The 20283-nt window shown below is 29.8% G+C and overlaps 1 protein-coding gene across 1 annotated transcript in view; it reads left to right on the top strand.

The window, feature by feature from the left end:
* The window catches only part of LOC107446988 (receptor-type guanylate cyclase Gyc76C), a 213709-nt gene that overhangs the window by 137417 nt on the left and 56009 nt on the right, over nt 1-20283 (top strand). Inside the window, exons 2-6 of the mRNA XM_043041318.2 lie at nt 808-882; nt 5315-5567; nt 7621-7764; nt 10018-10190; nt 16658-16799. Of these exons, the coding sequence (XP_042897252.1) occupies nt 808-882; nt 5315-5567; nt 7621-7764; nt 10018-10190; nt 16658-16799 (787 nt within the window). The remainder of the gene's footprint in view (nt 1-807; nt 883-5314; nt 5568-7620; nt 7765-10017; nt 10191-16657; nt 16800-20283) is intronic.

Genomic DNA, 20283 nt, shown 5'->3' on the forward strand with positions numbered 1-20283 from the left:
AAGGTTGCACCAAAAATAAGTGTTTTGAAGGGAACTAAAAAGCGAGGAAGGTTGCACCATTATTAAATATTTTTAAAGCGGCGAAAAGCAGATAAAGTTAGCATCATTAATAAATATTTATTGAAAAAAGAGGATATAATTTAAATCAAATTATAATTAAATTATTTAAATCTATAAAAATTAATAAAACTATTTTTATTTTAGATGTGTTATGTAATATTAATATATATATATATATATATATATATATATTATTTTTTCAGAACACGTATTTGCAGACATTTAAGGTCAAAAGTCAATTATCATACTTTGATTTAAATTCAGACAATCAGTTAGGTTTATCGATTGAAAGATTAATTAGCTAAGCATGTTATTTTATCTGTGCAATTTACATAAATTTCCGGTTCCGAGCATACTCCTGTTCCGAGTTTACTTTTTGAAGAATACAATTTCGTATTATATAAGAAATTTTTGCTACAAATATCTAGTTAGAAGGAGTTTTTGATTTTGAAAAATAATTGGGATTTTTTGTGTATTGCACAAAAAAGTTTTTTTCTTTTTATATGATTTAAAATAATTTTATTCTGTGTACTGGAAACGATTATTAAAATATCAAACTAAAATATTGTTTAAATCCCTCTCTATTTATTAACTAAAATGTATATATCATTAGTAAAACTTTACATTATTAGTGCTCATGTTGTTGTAATTTTGTTGTAATTTTCACGCGTAACTTTATTGTTCTTTTAGAATATTAAATTTATTTTAATATTTAATTTAAATTAGTTAATTTTTTTCTATTTCTAGAAATGCTCTGAATCCAGAATATTTGACAAGAATTTTTACAAAACCTTTGCTAGAACAAATCCATCAGATAAGGGAGTAAGTATTTTCTAATATACTATTCAAATAATTCATATATTCTCCTTATGCATATAAATGCCTGGAAAAGTCACTCTGAAATTATGATTACTTTTTACGGATAAATAGTATTTAGTACGAAATAGCGAAATTCAAAGTATAAGGGAAAAATTTCTAATGTGAGGCTATATTTTTTAAAATTATTATTGGGATATAAAAATATATCTATGTTCATTATTATTATATCTAGTGTACATCTGAACCGGTGAAAATCATTAAAATTAGTCCAAATTCTCAAGCTGCGTACTGCTGTAGCAAAAAGTATAAATGTTAATATGCCTGCAAAATTCAGAAATTGTGTACTAATGGACTATAAATCTAGGTCATATCAAATAATTAAGCTTAGTTATCAGATTCTTAGACCACGGCTATTTTGACAATTTTATGACGTACTCCTATATGACTACTAAAAATAATATACTTCATTAACCAGAACTAAACCAACGAAAGAAGTGTTTCCCTAGACTATACGGACAAAATCCGTATACTCCGACAATATGCATACTAAGCTTCCGAGAATAAGAGTACTAAAACAAGTTGTCATACGAAAGTACTAAATTAAGATCCGCGTAATCAACGGCTGTTCTAGTCAGAAAGGATCGTCTCATTTATGATACCATGGATCATGAAGAAAGAATCACGTGATCATGCTGTGGTCACGTTCATGTGGTCACGTTCTATATGTGATCAAGTTCTCTCAAAAAACCTTCAAGTGTGCGTAAGAATGTTTTTGGTCAAGTTCTTTTTTTTTAACTAAAAATAATAAACTTCATTAATCTGTTCAGACGTGCTGAAACCGTATACTCCGACAATATGCGTGCGAAGTGCGTCTTTGTACTAATACAAGGTGCAATACGAAAGTAATAAATTGCAATTCATGCAATCAAGGGCTCCTGGAGAAAGTATCATCTCATCTATGATATCATGGACCATACAGCAAGAGTTGCATGTTCAAGTATACGTGATCAAATTCCGGAACGAGTCGAAGGATTTAAAAACTCAACAAGTTAATACTAGCTCAACTGGCCGACAAAACTTAACAAGACATCTAATGAATACAAAAAATTATTACTAAAAGTTAGTTAAGTTATGATTTTGTTTCAGTATTCCCCCTTCCAAAAAAGTAGTCATAAGTATTCGCAAGACACAAGCAAAACTTCTTCATTTAATTTTATCTACTTATTATTGAAACTATATATTAAAATATTGTTTGAAATTAATGTCAACATTTAAATATTTATTCATTAAAATCCATCACTGAACCAAATTATTGCTGATATTGTATTTAAACTGCTTATACTTAAAACCATAATATTAGTAATATGACACTGAAGTTTCATGTTTTAAAGAATTTTAAAATCGTAAACAATTTTCTTCCTTTTAAATATGAGAGTATTTAATTTCCTTACATCCAAAACTCTAAGCATAGCAGCTCATAAGCCTCCCTTTTATCCAAATAATCAGTTTCCTACGATCCGTGTCTAAATTAACCTATTTCTAGAGCTGTCGGCATAAGCTGCTTCAAAGTTCCTTAATACCTTAATACTTAGACTTATGTTCGGTCACCTCTAGATGCTGACCGTTTCCTAAGACTTGCGAATTGGGATTAAATGAAACTAACTGCGGCTTTAAGGAATATTATAGAGCCTTAGAATATGATAGATTTCTGTATCAGTATTAAGTATTTTAAATGTTAACTATGTTATGTGTTTTAGAAAACTAAAAGGGAAAAAAATTAAAACTATCGTATAATATTGAAACAACATTGAAATATTTTTTTAATATATCATGTTTAAACCAAGGAGAGCTTGCATGGGAAATGAACTGACAAAATTTAAAGGATTGGAGCCAGTGTATTAATAAACAATACTATTGAAAAGAGTAATAATTTTCAGACAGACAATTTACACATTGAGGGAATTTTCAAGTTAATAACATGTACTAGAGCTCAAAATTATATTGCTTATACATACCCAGGGCATATTAAAATTCCTATTTGACAAATATTTTGTCGTTGAAAATGTAAATACTCAATCAGAAATATAGTAAAATACTGGATAACCGGTATTCATAGTCTTATTTTACTTTATTTTATAACCAGCGTTGTACAGCCAACTGAGTTCTGAGTTTTCAACAATCAATGCTCAACTCCGTAGTTTTAAAATTTTGAAACCAACCCAGAAGACAAAGTAAGGCCTGGATCAAGCATTGGAATAAACTAGCTTGTGCCGATGAAACAAACTAGCCATTTCAATGAAACAAACACGCATTTGTGTTACACGGAGGAGAAACCACTAAAATCTCCTACTATCAGCCCGACGGCTAAAGGGCTCTAACCCTTGATCCACTTACCACTAAAGATATTTCTCGTCAGCACTGTGGTCGGTGCGAGCCGTGAGCAGAATCCGTATCAACTATCGCCACCGCTGAAATTCGAATCTGGGTTCACTTCATTGGAAAGCGAACTCTCTATTTACTGAGCCTCCGTGGCTCAGCCATTAGATATAAACAAAACTCTCCAAAATAACTGATAAGACAAATAAAGGGCACTAAAAAGGGAAAAAATAAGAATTTAGTAAACAAAGATTGCTTGTTTTTTTTATTCCTCTTGCCATGCTTATTTTTATCGAACGAAAGTTTTCCTCAATCGCTGTGAGTAGTAAAATAATTAATGTGGAGGCTTATGGAATCTTTTAAAGATGACATAATGGAGAGCATGCATTTACCGATTAACATACATAATTCTGAGAATAATACTTCATTGACAATAGTAATATTCTGTTTTTACTTTCTATAATACAGGGATGGGCAAACTTTTCTGGTCGAGGACCAAAAATCGAAGAAGAAAAAATTGGTAGGCTAAATAAAAGCATCTAAAATAAAAATAAAAATACTACTTGCAATTTTCAATGCAAATATTGAATGAGATGAATGAAATTGCGGTTTCATTTTTAAAAGTTCCTCATATTAAGGTTCCAAGTGAGATGTACTTATTTTAGGGAACAAGGGTAAATGTTTGTCTGTTATTCTACTTCTGAAATGATTTTTTCTGAGATTCGTAGATGAAAACACTTGTTCACACATAAATAAAAGGAAGGAACGTAGTTTGTCCATCCATGCTATAATACGTCTTTATTAATAATACATAGTCAACAGTAGTATATATTATATAAAAACAGCAACCTCTAAATTGCACTTAAAATAAAAGTTTTGAGGGTGACTAAATAATATTAACATGGTTTTATGGAAATATATCATGAAAATAATCTGGTACTCTTTCCTGATATACGCTCTTCTCGACAGTTTGAAAATGTGGCTTACCATTTATATTGCTCCTTTCACAGCTTGAATCCAAAAAAATAGAAATTAATGTTTTTTTTTCAATCAAATAAAATCACAAATAGCTGTAACGATTTATTAATAAGCAATAATTTTCAACTGTAGAGATATATTTATGAAAACTGATCATGACATTTCAGTAGAAAAAATTATTATTCAAAACTTTTACCAGTACAATTTTCAAGTTAGTTAAAAATGTAAGCTTGAACTAAAATATCACAGGGAACTTTAATTTGCAGTGACACTTCATATAAAATTTCGGTTCATTTGAAGGAAAATTATCTAAGTTAACAATGAGGAATTATTAAAATGGTGCAAAGTAAAACTGCACCAGTAACCCGTTTATTTTTCTTAAAATCTTTTTTTCATGACTCGTAAAAATTTAAAATGCAGAAAGTGGTTGAAACTCCTACGCATGTGCAAATAAAAATAATATTTTTTTTACAGTTTTTAACAAGTCTTACGAATTTTAATAGTTTCTAAAAGTAGTAAAAATCTGCATAAAACAATAGTTATTGCAAAGCACCCTGTATTTTCCCAACTTGTTTTTATTAAAATGTGCTGTCGTTGTCTTATGCCACCTGTCAATAATGAGAAGCCTATTTTAAGGTAGAGAGGTGCGCTTCTTCTTGTTTTCCCGTCTCGCCAACTATCTCTAAAAATTCGACTTCTGCCACACACATACGTTTCAGTCCGTTTTACAGGGAAGACACATTTGCACATCATCCATCCACAGATCTTAATTTTGACCTGAACAGAGCACGATCAATCTTCGATCCTGTACCCTCAGAAGTATTGATTTGTTATTGGAATTTGGACGAATTTGTGATCCCGACAAATTTAGAGGGTAATTGTCACCATTTTGTACACAGGCAGTCTTCGGCCTGCGGAAATCGAACTCACGACATCTTGAACATGGACCATGGAACTCCGTACCAACCAGACTATCCCGGTTATATTAACATTAAAAAAAAACATTGCATTATGACTAATAATTTACGATGTATAAAGCATTAAATTTTGTATAATTTCATTTTAATTATTTTTCCTCTAGGTAGTGCGTTCCATTTTAGCTTTGCTCAAATATTACCGTTGGCGTAAGTTTTCTATATTATCTGAAGAAAACAACCCTTACATGACAGTTGCTCAAAGTCTAGAAAAACAAGTATCTAGTTATCCGAATTTCACCATCAATCACAAAGGCATCAAATACATCCCTAATCTTCATGTATGCTGTGAAGACAAAAAACCTTGCTGTACAGATAATTTTTCCAAGGTCGTGGAAGAAACCTATAAGACAACAAGAGGTAAACAAAAGAAGGAAATTTCTATATTAAAGGGACTTCATGCCTGAACATATCTGAAATAATTTTATGTTTATGATTTTTTGATTTATGATTTTTATGGTTTAGGGGAGAGTCGGGTACCCCCGCCCACTGTCAATTTCATATGTATAGAATATTTTTTCAAGTCAATGGGCCATTGGACATTAATTATTATATTAAAAAAGATTATTTTCAGAGTGTCAAGTATTTATGCAGCTGTTAACAAGGTAAACAATAGTTTTGAAAATATGTTGAATACAGTAGTCATGAAATTAAGAAAAATTGGTTGAATGTTTCGATTAAACTTCATTTTAAAACTAAAAAAATAATTTTTTCTATACCTACAGCATTAAAGTATGTAGTCTTAAGTTTAATTTGCGCAAAGAAAGAAGTCTATATGTGAAAAATTGTTCGAGAAATTACAAATTTACAAAGAAATTGGATTTCGTGTAGCCCCGCTCACATGAATGTCGGGTATCAACGACCAATTTTATTTCGTCGATAAATGTACGGTTGCAAATTTTTATTGTTTTATTAATTTTATTTTATTGTATTAATTTATTGTATTAATTTTATTGTTTCAAATTTGAATGTTATATGCATTTTTAACAACAAATATTGTTGTTATTAAATAATAAAATTCACTAAAATTATATAAATATGTAATAAATAAGATAATTTCGTGATAAAAATTATAAAATAGGTTTACCTATTATCAATACATTGGTAATTTTCATTCACACCTGAAAAAACAGTCAAAAAACGTAATTTTTGTAACTGGGCGGGGTTACCCGACACATTTTGAAAAGAGCTGAAAAACATGTTTTTTTAAATTTCTATTTTTTTAAGTTAAACTACTCTTTTTTTGGTTTATTCTTTTTGCATTATTTAATTAGATGATAAAACAATAAAAACATACAAAAATATTGATTATTACTCAATATTATACATAAATATAAGCAATACTCTTTAAGTGAGCGGGGCTACCCGACGCTCCTCTATATAAAATAATTTTATATTTATGATCTAATAATTATGAACCATTTTAGAAATTTATTTGCTATGTATCTAAAGTTTAACTTAAACTTAATTGAGTCTTTCACATTTTATAGCTTTATTGAGAGCTCATAATGAAATTTTAAAGCATGCAAAGTATTTATAAATCATAATTTAAGCAATTTTTTCATTGAAGAGAACCTACATTTTTTTTCAGTTTGATAAGGAGTGATAAGGAAATTTTACAGAATAAAATAACACATATAAGTCATAATTTAAACACTTTCCTTATTGAAGGTGAATGTACAAAACTCTGTTATCTTGTGTACCAAAAATTACAGACAATTTAAAAAATTATTATAAAAAGGATGGAAACGTGTGGTTTGCTATGTTTTGCTTCGAAAACGAAAAATGTTTCTCGTCAAATTTTAAAACCAATATTATCAATTCGTTAAGAGATGGCGTTGTCTTTTAAAAACATCTTTGAATTTCAAACTAATCATCAATTGCAGAAAAATTTGGCGTAATTTGGAGAAAAATTAAATCGAGGCATGCACGAATATTTCAGTTGACAGGGTGCTACATGCAGTGGAAAGCGTAGTTTTTTTCAGTCATTGATGCTATCTCTTGACGAAATTTGCAACAAAATTTGAAACTTGGCAAAAATTCATGCCCTTTCTCCTAAACTCAGCAAACCACTCGTTTCCATTTCTTACTGTTTTTTTTAACTGATTTTTTTTATCCTCAATCGAACAATTGGTGTTAAAAAGTATCTAAAAATAATTTATTTTTCCTTAAAAAAAAGTATTTTATTATTTAAGTAAATATGGATTTGTTTATATTTTAAAATTTAATATTTAAGGAAATATGATACATACTCAACTAGGCAATCTATAGGGTACTTAGGGGAATTTGACGTTTAATTAAACGTTTCGTTCAATGTTTTGTCTACGTTAAGCACTGAAAACAAAACGTTATTGTCTAAGATATATTTACTGGAATTTATACATTCAATAACAAAAAATTCTTTTTGTTGCAGTTTATGTATTTTTTGGAAGATTAACGTACCTCATAGAACTGCTGACAAAATTACAAATGAAATTGCTTGATATTAAAGATTATGTGATTGTATATATTCATCTAGAACAATATTCTGTCGCTGAATCGTATCAGTACTTTTGGCGTAAGTAAGGTTAATGTCAATACTTCTTCTGTCAAATAATTTATTTTCAATTTTATGAGTGTCAAAATATTATTCAACTAAACATTTTTCACTGGCATTAATTTCACAAGAATTTTGGAAAAGGAAATGTATCATCTTCTACAACTGCAAAATAATATTCATAAAGTATATTTAATACATTTTCCTGCAAGATGTTGTTGTTACTTATGCCACTTGCCATTATCAGCAAGCCTGCTTGAAGATCAAGCGAGTTTTTAAGGTAGAGGGTGCGTTTCTTGCTTTTCAAAGGCGCAATCAATGACCAAAATTACGTCCTCATTCTTAAAAGTACGTCACAGCCACTTTTGCAAGAACACATTCACATATAATTTGTCATTCCGTAAATCGTAATTTTGGCCTGAACCAGAGCATGATCGATCTGCGACCCAGTGCACCCAGAGGTATTAATTTGTTCTGAAAACTTAAAGGACTTTGTGACTCGGACAGGTATAATGTGCACCATTTACCATGCTGTACACAGGGAGTCATTAGCCAGTGAGAATCAAAACCCATGATTTCTTGGATATGTACGTAAAGCTCTACCAACCAGACTCAATAAATGATTTCAATTAGCAAAATAGAGATTTATATCAATTAGTTTGCTAGCAGAGATTATTATTTAGATTAGCAAAACAGAGATTCAAATTAAGCGAAAAATTTAAAATTACGTTTTGTAAATCCGTTGATTGCCGAGGAAAATTTTCAGATTCATCCCCCTCTCCTCATTGCCACCGGTTTAAAAGGCTCTATTATTAATTGCACCTAGTCCTACTCATAGTAAATTATATAACAGTTTTTAAGAGAGAATTTAAAGTTTGAGGAGCCTTAGATCTGTATTTAATCTCTTACAACCGAACTAATCTCCAAAATAATCACATAGGCGAGTTCAGTTTTGGTGTGTATTAAAGAAGAGGCACGCTTTTCCATCGAAGAACTGTTTACTTTTTTTTAGTAAAAAAGTTTACAAGAATTAAAATGTTGCAGTATAATTATAAATAAAAATGTTGTAGAGAATAGAATGTAGAAAAATAATGACGTATTCCGAAGTTTTTAACCCAGAAGACGAAGGAAAATAGTCATCTATTTCACTCTCAAACATAATAGTACAAAGAATAAAAACTTTTATTACACACGGAGACAAAAACGAAAGAGAACGCAAAGTAAAAAAACGTGTACTACGGAAGAAAAAAAAAGAAACATAAGCAATAATTGGATATCTGTGATTTACTTACCAGAAACTTCCCTTAATTGCCCCGCCCTTTGTTATCTGAAATTCTTTGAAAACACACCCAAGGTCATTTTATTGCACTCCAAAGCTGTGGGAGTAGTTTAACTGATGGCAGCGCGTGACGAGTGCATTGCGCAATCACTGTTCCGGAAAGGCGTACGTATACGTCAGGGCAGTTGACGCGCCGGCTTAGCGAAACGCATATATACGCCCGTTGTAGACAAGAGGTATCGACGATGTTTGAAACAACTTGATGGCGGAACATGATGGGTAAACACATGATGGCGAAAGTTCTATCGTCCATCATCGTATGTTTGACATCAGTCGAAATAAAATTTCAGAAGATAGATAATATTCTTTACGCTATACAAAGCGAAATATTGCTAGCATATAATGCTAGCTAACTGTAAAGTAATTGTTTTCACTATGTATATGCACTACCGCAATTAGTCTGTTTTCGTATTTTCCACTTCTTTCCACATATTCGAGTCCTTCGAAACACATACACATACACAAGTCCTTCGAAAAAAACATTTAAAAATGCAACTGCTTTCAAAGGAAATAAATAAAAATAAAAAAATTTTGTGAACACGGGAAAAGTATCTGCTTCAAAAGCTGAATTTTAATTTACTAGTTAAATTTTACTAAGCAGACAAACAATTAGTAAAATTTAAGTAATTTATTAAATTTGCTCATTTTAATTGATGGTTCTCTCCATTTAGTTTTCCGTAGGTTTCAAACTTTGAAGTCTTGTGTATTCAAAATAAAAGTAACAGAAGCTTAAACACAAATTATAATGACGTTGATAATCACCTTAAACTATGAAGTGGAATATAAAGAACTTTATGCTCTTATTCGAAATTTTATTATATTTCTTAAATAGATTTTCATGAGTTTTATTTTTTTCTAAACAAATATGTTTATTTTTTAATGTTTAGGTCTCCAAAGAGTTTTTAATATATGCATGTTTTTTTTTTCGATTTTAGGGGTTGACATGAGGCCTTATTTAAAAGAAATGGCTATGAAAGCTGCAAAATCTCTTTTAGTCATTGTACCTAGTCCTCCTCATGATAAAGGATATCATGATTTTGAAGAGAAAGTTAGGAATTATAATTTTGAAGAGCCTTTTAAGTTTCCAAACAATCTCCCATATCCAAAAGTGAGTAGAATGGTTCAAGTTTAAAAGTTCAAAACCAATTTTAAGGGGTTGACATGAAGCTCTTTTTAAAAGAAATGACTACAAAAGCAAAGAAGAAATATATTAATTAGTAACTTAGTTATATTAATTAGTAATTAACCTAGTCTAATTCCTAATAAATGATATCACGATTTTAAAGAGAAAAATATGACACATACTAGTTCGTAAGAGGCTTCGTTTGTTCTCAAACAATCTCTCCTATTCAAAATCTAGTAGAGTGGGTTATATTTATATCTTCAAAGACATTTGGATTTATATTTGTAAAGTAAACAGTTTTTTTTCCCTGGAATCTGCAAAACAGAAATTAAAAAACTCCTCGAAAGGAAGTTTTGCTTGAGAAATGGAGAACCCTTTCTAAGGAACATATAATTTCTGTATACTTTCTTTCTGTAACTACTTTCTCCGAGGAGAAAACAGCATTTAAATAAATATAACTATATACATTAATGTCTGCATTAGCACAATCACACTAAGCATAATATAATTATTTATATGCTAATAATCATGGTGGTAAATATTATCATGTTTTATTAAATTTTATTGTGAAAAGGAATGTTAAAAATTTTCAAATAGTTCATTCAGGAGATGCACGTCCTCCCAACATAATTTTTTTTTTAAAAAAGAAAAGATGCGATGAAAGCTTAAAAAGCTCTATTATTAATTGTACCTGATCCTACTCATAGGAGATTATGTAATAATTTTTGACAGAGAATTTTAAGTTTGAGGAGCCTTATATCTCTATTTAATCTCTTATAACCAAACTAATAAAAACATTTACAGGTTCAATGAAATTTTTCAAACATTAACATGAGGCCTTATTTTTTAAAAAAAAATTCCTTAAAGACTAANCCTATTCAAAATCTAGTAGAGTGGGTTATAATTATATCTTCAAAGACATTTGCAATTATATTTGTAAAGTAAACAATTTTTTTTCCTGAACTCGGCAAAATAGAAATTAAAAAACTCCTCGAAGGGAAGTTTTGCTTGAGAAATGGAGAACCTTTGGAACTAACGATTTGTGCCCAATATTTTTCTAAGGAACATATAATTTCTGTATGTAACTACTATCTCCGAGGAGAAAACAACATTTAAATAAGTATTACTATATACATTAATATCTACATTATCCCAATCACATTAAGCATTATATAATTATTTATATGCTAATTATCATGGAGGTAAATATTATCATGTTTTATTAAATTTTATTGTAAAAAAGAATTTTAAAAATCTTAAAATAGTTAAGCATTGTCTAAAACCGAAAAGTTCTATATTTTCAATGAAAAGTATAACATTTTTAGCAGCGTATTGAGGAATTTCATTCCATAATCCCCACGCGTCTTAACGTTCATCCAGGAGATGCACGTCCTCCTAACATGATTTATTTTTTTTAAAAAAAAAGATGCGATGAAAGCTTAAAAAGCTCTATTAATTATTGTACCTGATCCTACTCATAGGAGATTATGTAATAATTTTTGACAGAGAATTTTAAGTTTGAGGAGCCTTATATCTCTATTTAATCTCTTATAACCAAACTAATAAGAACATTTACAGGTTCAATGAAATTTTTCAAACATTAACACTAGGCCTTATTTTTAAAAAAAAAAATTCCTTAAAGACTAAGAAATCTCGATTATCTATTACCTCTAAAATCTCTATTATACTAGTTACAATGAATAAAAATTCTCCATTATTCATTGTAACTAGTCCTACTCATGGTAAATGACATCATAATTTCAAAGAGTGAACCTGAAATTTTAAATTTGAGACGCCCTCCTTTGTCCTCAACTAATCACTTATCTCCAAAAGTTAGTAAAATAGGTTACATTTACAGGTTAAATGTCATTTTTTAAGGATTAACATGATGCCTTTTTTTAAAAAACGAAATTAGCTTTAAAAGCTTAAAAAGTTCTATAACTCATAGTAACTCGTCCTACTCATAGTAAATGGTGTCTTAAATTTAAAAATAATGTTAACAATTATATTTTTATATCCAAATATAAATAGAATAGGTCGCCTATAAAGTATATAGTCCCATTAGTTTGATCTACTCAATTAATTTTACTCTTTGCGTACTTTGTCATATCTCGGTAACATTTAAAGTGTATTGAAACATTTTTGCACACAATTATAGAATTGGTTTTTTTGAAGATAAAACCATGAAAAAAATAACTTTTAGTAAATATTTATCATTTTATATTATTTTATTTCAGATTAGTCGAAAAAATGTTGAATTGTAAGGTATACAATTTTTTATATCATTTTAAAAAATATAATTTTACATGGTAAAAAGCGGAGGTGGTTGAATAGTTCCTAAGAAATGAAATTTTTAAAATACGACTTTTTTAAAATTATTTCTCGCGAGCAACTCAATAAATTTCGCTGAAATTTTATATTTCCGGATAGAAAATTATGTTAATCAAAATTATGCAAAAAATTGTATACCTTACAATTCATCATTTATTCGACTAATAATAAATAAAAAATTACTATTTAATTATTTTTTGCATGGATAAACGAATCTTTGGATAAACGAATTTTACAAATGTTTGCAAAAAATATTCAATTCACTTAAAAAGTTCTCGAGATATGGTGAAATAAGCAGAAAATAAAATCTAAACAAGGGTGTTCGAATTTTGGAAAGCACTCTTGACCAAACTATAGGGTCCATATTTCCCAGATTATGGCTGCCTCCTATACTTTTTGATTCAGAATTCCGAATCCATGTAAAAAAAAAAGGTATGTTTATTCAGAGAAAGTACGTTTCTCTGTCTGATTTCGTAACTTGGAATATCACTTACACTAATTAATAAGCACGTTTGAAGTTACCCCTTTGAAATATTCAGATTGAGTACTAGTACTCAAAGTCCAAACATTAGATTAAAAGTTATTCAGGGTAATCCAGGGCTCGAAAAACCACCCGTCCGCCAGTTCTCGGCCGTCAAAAATTCCTTGCGGACAACAAATTTCTCGAATCCGACGTCCGCGCGGACGGCCATTTTCCCGTTAATATTCGTGATACATTTTCAATTTTTGTTATCTTACAAGAGTCTAGCGCCTCACTTCTAAAATGACCCTCTAATCTAGAAATACAGCAACATACTGCGCTCTTTGGAATTGATGTTTTCTCTGTCTTGGAGTACTGCAGTGATTGAAAGAGGCTTTTCAGCAATGAGCTTACAAAAAAACACATTACGTACTGGTCTTAAACAAGAAGCGTTAAACGCAATTATGAACATCCACCTAAATGGAAAACCCCTTTCATATTTCTGTGCAGAAACCTCTGTAAATCATTGACTTGATTGTGGAACTGTCTAACGTCATATATGTTTCATTTAAAAAACGAAGTACCCTCGGATAAATTGACATTCCAGATAACTTGACCTTCGTCATTTAAATTATTTCATAAAAGAAATTAATTATTTCATAAAAGAAATTAATCATTTCATAGAAGAAATACTAGGTTTTACTATTAGTAACCTAGTATTTGTAATCCTAGTAACTACTAATTCATTGTGCAATCTATATAAATGTTTGTAATAAATAAGAGAAAATTATATTTTTATTTATTTAGAATCTACGGGTTAGTTTCAAAGGAGGACGGGTACATTGTTGGACAAGCCGTCCTCGGGGACGGGTAAAATTTCTGACTTTCTTCGAGCCCTGGGGTAATACGCTTTTTTAATTTTGAGCCATGCACGTAATTTTGTTATGTGAAATAATTTTGAAGGGAAAGTTATAAATTGTAATTTTGAAGGGCGCGTGTGTCTTTTAAGTTGTTTTCAAACAATCTCCCACATTCGAAAGTAAGTAAATGGGTCACGTTTACAAGTTCAATGCCATTCTTTTATTTACCATTCGTAAACAAGATAAGTTTGACAGTTACATTTTAAACTGTCAGGTTTCAGTCTTACAATACCTTGATTCGCTTTGGCATCAAAATGCTTCCGCATTCATCCTTGCAAGAATTCTGATAAGAACAGTTTTTTTTCCTAAGTATAATTGAGTTTTTGCATAATTGCTTTAAGTGCTAACTGTTGTACAAATGCAATTATTTTTCAAATCTGCGTACTACTTTTATCTGAGCTAGCAGGGTGTACATAGAAAGAAGCTTCAAAAGTAATTATAAATCAATATCTGTTTATCTTTTTTATAATGTGTCTTATCTATATTTAATGAGCAACAAAAGGCTTATATTATTCAAAAGAAAACACTATTCATTAATGCTAATAATATTAAATAGTTATATATTTATACGATATCAAGTTGTCATTTATTTGTGCTTTCGAATAAAAAGTTCGTTAACGAAATGATACGATCTAAATGAAAATCGTATTTTTCTATAAGAAGCAACAATATGTTTATAAGATGAAATTTTTTTTCATTAAAATGAGACTTTTGAAGAAACAATTCGTTTATAAAATGGCAAGGAATTGTGATGATTACTGGGAAACAACATAAAAGGTAATACTTATTATATAATAATACTATTATGCGTAATAATACTATTACTATCTGTTTATATTTCCTATGTAGTGAGGAAATAATAGTATCCTTATTTAAATGCTAGTACATTTCTAAAAAAAAAAATTCGATTATATTTGTTTTAAATGCCTTTTAAACAAAAGGTATTAATCTCATCATCATCATCAAATTGCGCTAAAAAAACTTTAAAACAAACAGATGATCTATAAATAGTAAGGTTAGTTGTTAACCATGTGTCAAGAAATTGTGGTCGAGAATATTATTATAACGAAGAATTTCAAAATTAGTATCAAGGTAATCGCTTGACCATGATATAAGAAATCGAATGTTAATATCATTACCTTATCACCATATCATAATCGTAGAATAATGCCATTAGTTGTTACAACATTATTACATTTTATGTAAATCCACATACTTATTTAAAAATTTCCCTTTTTATGCAGTGCGTAATAAAACTAGTGGTCACAACTTTAGCAGGTGATTTTGCAAAATAAGCAAATTTCACCACACAGTAAGGGAGTCGGACAGCAAAGGGTATTGATGGCGCATGAGAATGTTCTCTCTTTGGAGTTACATATCTCAAAGATAACGCATTCTCCACACTGTCGAAAATTCTTGATCAAATAACGGTAAAATTTTTCTGAGTAAAAAATCTGATATAACTACAGTAATAATTACAGGAAAATTCCCTGAAGAATTACTGTAATTTATTACTGTAAAAATTACGTCATACAATTTTAAGGTAGTCATGAATTTTAGGGTAAAATGATTTTTGTGGATGATACACCCAGGATGCCAGTACTTTTTACTGTGAAAAAGAAGATAATTCATAATATATACAGTCGAACTCGCTTATAACGAGCTCGGATTTAACGAGAACTCGGATTTACCGAGGGAAACTAAAATATTTGGTTGGATCAATGTTAAGTCTATGGAACAGAAGTCGCTTTTAACGAGCAATACCCGGTTTTAGCGAGCAATATTTTTCCGTCTTGTAATCTTTTTTCTCATCTTTCTAGTCTTTCTGTCTTATCTTTTTTTCAAAATGATAAGAAATGTGCGCGAAATAAAAAAAACCGNTATATATATATATTTAAAAAAGAGTTAATTAAGAGTTTAGTATTTTCTTCTCTTCAATTTGGGAGAATATCATATTCAAAAATCACGAGAAAGAAGACTTTTTTTTTTTAAGGAATATAAAATTTAAAGTATATAAATTTTTCAAAAACATCGATTAAAGTTTTGTTGAAAATAATTTAAATTAGGGTATCTGAAACTAGGGTATGTGACGCATACCCTCCAACTGCTACGGAATTTCCGTAGTTTCAGAAATCTTCTTTTCAGACGGTAGCAAAATTAATGTCTTAATATTTAAAAAAAAAATTAATTTTAGCGTAACTTTTTCACTATTACTTATAAAAGTGCAGGCCATATGGCTAGATTCTTAAGTTCTGATAAAAGTTTTATGAGAGATCCATTTGCTTTAAAAATTTCTACTTTGGTTCGCTACCACTAGAAAGAATTATTTTTAAAATCCTCATAAGTTGGAGGGTATGGTGACGTAGGAGTTAATATAAATTTGAGTATAAATAATACAAGAAATGATTCTGTAAAAAAATATACAAAATTAAATGTCAAATTTCGATAATTAAGTTTTTTTCCCGTTCGGTACGAAGACCTTTTTCAAGGTCTTCAATCCTATACGTCGAATAATAGCTTTAAATATTTTTTATTAACCCATATATCTTAATAACAAACACAGCTAAATCATTCAAATAATTTTAACTTATTTTCTTGTAATAGGACTCTATTGCAAAAAAATTACTCTATTTTGAATATGAATTTTTATAATATGAATATGAATTTCCATAAGTAAATATGAATTTTCGAAATATCAATTTCCATAAGTAAATTATAATTCAATTTTAATAATATTTCAGCATATCACTGAATTTGCTGCTTATTTGTACGATTCTGTCATTCTTTATGCTGAAGCTCTAGCTAAAACTCTCGAAGAAAAAGAAGATCCAAGAAACGGAACATTCATAATACAGAAGATTATAGAAAAGGAGGTTTATCGGAGTAAGTTATTTACTTAGTTATTCAACGAAATTTCTTATACTATTTGCAGACCCATCATTCGTTATATAATGAGATACCTGCAAGTGACATAGTGTGGATATCTTGATCCTGATTGGCTGTTGAAACTTGGCGTTTATCTACGTCCCCGTCAAGTATCAAGTGATACATTCTATATACTGTTTACCAACCCGTTTTACCAGCCTCACGTGCAATGGTAGTCTGGTTCACATTAGTTCAGAATGCACATTACATTGGTTACTTGAATATTAACAATAGAAAAAATAATTTTGAGTTCTGTTTAGCATTTAGTTATTTTCAGATTTCTTGGTAAGCGTTTACAGCTTTACATTGCTGACAGATCTTTAGCTACTGTAGTTGCTCTTTTTTTTTACTTAAAAGAGAACTGTATATAGCAAAATTGATTTTTACTGCTACGTCGTGCGCATAAAATCTAAAACGAAACTGTTAAAAAAATTACACTACACTAAACATTTAGTTCAAAAGACCATAGTCAAATTTACAAACACCAAAATTACTTTATGTTTAGTTGGCAACACTAGCGACATTTACAAATACAAAAATTACACTTAACATTTATTTGGAAACACTATAATCCCATTTACAAACATGAAAATTATACTTAAGAGTTAGTTGACAGCACTAATCACGGTTACACAAATCAAAATTACACTGAAGATTTAGTTGAAAACACTATAACATTCATAAAACATCAAAATTACACTTAACACCTAGATTAGAATCAAAACTTTGTTAAGAACAAATCAATAGTCACATTTTTATACACCAAAATTGCACTTGACATTTAATTTACAATACTAGTCACACTTACAAGCAAACAAAATTACAAAACTCCTGTTTAAGTCCTGTTGATAACACCATAAGCACATTTAAAAACATCGAGATTGCTCTTAACATTCAGATGACGAAACTACCAACTTTCACAAATGCGCATAAGCAATTATTATACTTCACTGATTGAGATTTTTATATAGACTACAAAGACTAATATTGAGATTGTGATTCATAGACATAAGTAAACATCAAACGCTATTTAGTGGGCGTCCCTTCTATGAGGCACAGTTTTGTTTCACTCGCAGAAATCCCATACAAAACGTTGCTCTATAAGTCTCTATTTCATTTTCATTGAAGGCATCAACATCAGCTTATAATGTAAGCTGCTTACGAGAGATAAATCAAGCTAATTTACTGAATAGCTAAATAAGTCATTTCCATTGAATGAAATCTCAAATAGGGTAAATTAATGCATTTGGGCGTGGTATCGAATTTGCCACAAGCTATGTCCAGTAGAGGTGAAGGCATATCCAAAAGCAACACCTTTGGAAATATAGATCAACACCTAATGATTACAAGTATATATATCCTGCGTGTTGTGATAGGTGTATACATTAACATCAAACTCAAGAACCGATGATAGCGCTGCTGAGATAGCATAGTGGGACGTGTGTTTGGTGGATCCTAAGATAGATGCGCTTATCTACCACAAAAAAAAATTCGAGGTTAGTGACTGATATCAGATTTATATTAGTTTATATATTTAAATAGATTCTTGTCACATTCCCCTATTTAAGTTCTAGAAAATGTAAACATTCATAATTATCTCCAGAACTTAGATCCAATTTCGCGAAAAATTACCGTTCACCTTGTGTTACTGTTCTCCTTGTGTGCGTACTTCACATGTGAAGTAGATCGTTAAATAAGATTATATGTATATATAATATTGTAAAATAGTAATTCGGGGCTAGGTATTAAGTAGTAGTATTTCAGGCTTTTAAGACAGTTATCTTAAATGATGTCCTTAAAACTTGCAATATTTGTTTCAAAGAAAATTGTATTGATGAATTTATGCAATGAGTTCCGGCGATCTTATTGATGGATTTATGAAACAAGTTCAGGGAAAAATTCAATGATGAAGTTGTGAAATTAGTCAGTGATCAATTTATGAAATCATTGCATTGAGGATCCTGGTGATTAAGATTTTTCTGTTTCAGGAGGGTTGCATTGTTTACGAAATCCCTTCAGAGGATTTCATCATATTTGTTCAATTTTTAAGTGATGCAAAATGAGAGATGTTTCGTAACAATTTCAATTTAATCCAAAGCGGATTATTCATTAACCAAATGTATTTCAGGAACCGAACTAAAGAGGAATAAGTTAAAATTTTGAATATTGATTATTGAAAATATATTTTAATAAAAAAGGCAAAATGCTTTTAATAAAGTTTTAAATTTATAAGCTAAATACCTCAAAAATTATTCTTTCTGATAATACTAAATAGCTGATAGTAGTAAATTTCTGATTATTATTGTTGTTGTTGTTGTTGTTATTGATAATTTGCGTCGCCCTTAAGCTGCACAATGGGCTATTGGCGACGGTCTGGGAAACATCCCGGAGGATGATCCGAAGACATGCCATCACAATTTTGATCCTCTGCGGAGGGGATGGCAACCCCGCTTCGGCAGCCTGACGACCTGCGCGCGAAGTCGAGTCTATTAGTCTATTATTATTACTTTTATCGAACCCTCGGTCCCTGCGCAGACTGATCCAAGTGGTCACCCACCCTCGCACTGACCGTAGCCAGTGATGCTTGACTTCGGTGATCTGCTGGGAACCGTGTCTTAACGATCAGTCCACTGCGGGACTCTGATTATCGAAAATACATAATAATACTAAATTCCCGATAGTACCAAATACCTTTTAATACCTAAATTCTAATAATACTTAATACCTGATAAAATTAAGTTTCTGATATTACTAAATACCTGATCTAAATAACTTATAATAGTAATAATAATAGACATTATAATAGTAATAATAATAGCATAAAAGTAATAATAATAGACTTATAATAGTAATAATAATAGCATAATAACTAAATAATAATAATCTAAATCTTGCTATATATAAAATTCTAATGATGGTGTCGCAGTTTTCCATTGTTGTCGGTGCATTTTTATTGGCCAGAAAATCACGTGGTGTGATCCAGTTTTTCCTCATTCGTCTCCTTATTGTTTTGGTTGTAGTCAGCATAAAATTAATAAAAGTCATGCTTTTCTTTAAATATTTTTGAATCCCTAACTTAAAGTTATTTTCCTGTACTGCTATTATTACGCTTTTAATTCAAGAGTTTAAAACTAAGAGAATTGCTGTTTTCTTATTAGTATTATAATGTAAATCTGCCTTACATTTTAAGATAAAGTTATTTAGAAAGGTGGTCTAACAATTATTATTTTTGAGCAAATAACATTAATATACTGTTATAAATTACAGTTAAAGAGATCTGTTAAATGATTTAGAACTTAACGATCAGCTACATGCACAATGAGATGCAGGCAACAACAAAAAAGTTGTTAATCTATCCTTCCGTTTGGTAAGCGAAAATATTAAATTAAGTATGTGAACTCATCAAATTTGTTTCAACAATATAACGTTATAACAATATAAA

Source organism: Parasteatoda tepidariorum, chromosome 1 (genome assembly GCF_043381705.1).
Source record: "Parasteatoda tepidariorum isolate YZ-2023 chromosome 1, CAS_Ptep_4.0, whole genome shotgun sequence".
Classification (NCBI taxonomy): Eukaryota; Metazoa; Arthropoda; class Arachnida; order Araneae; family Theridiidae; genus Parasteatoda; species Parasteatoda tepidariorum.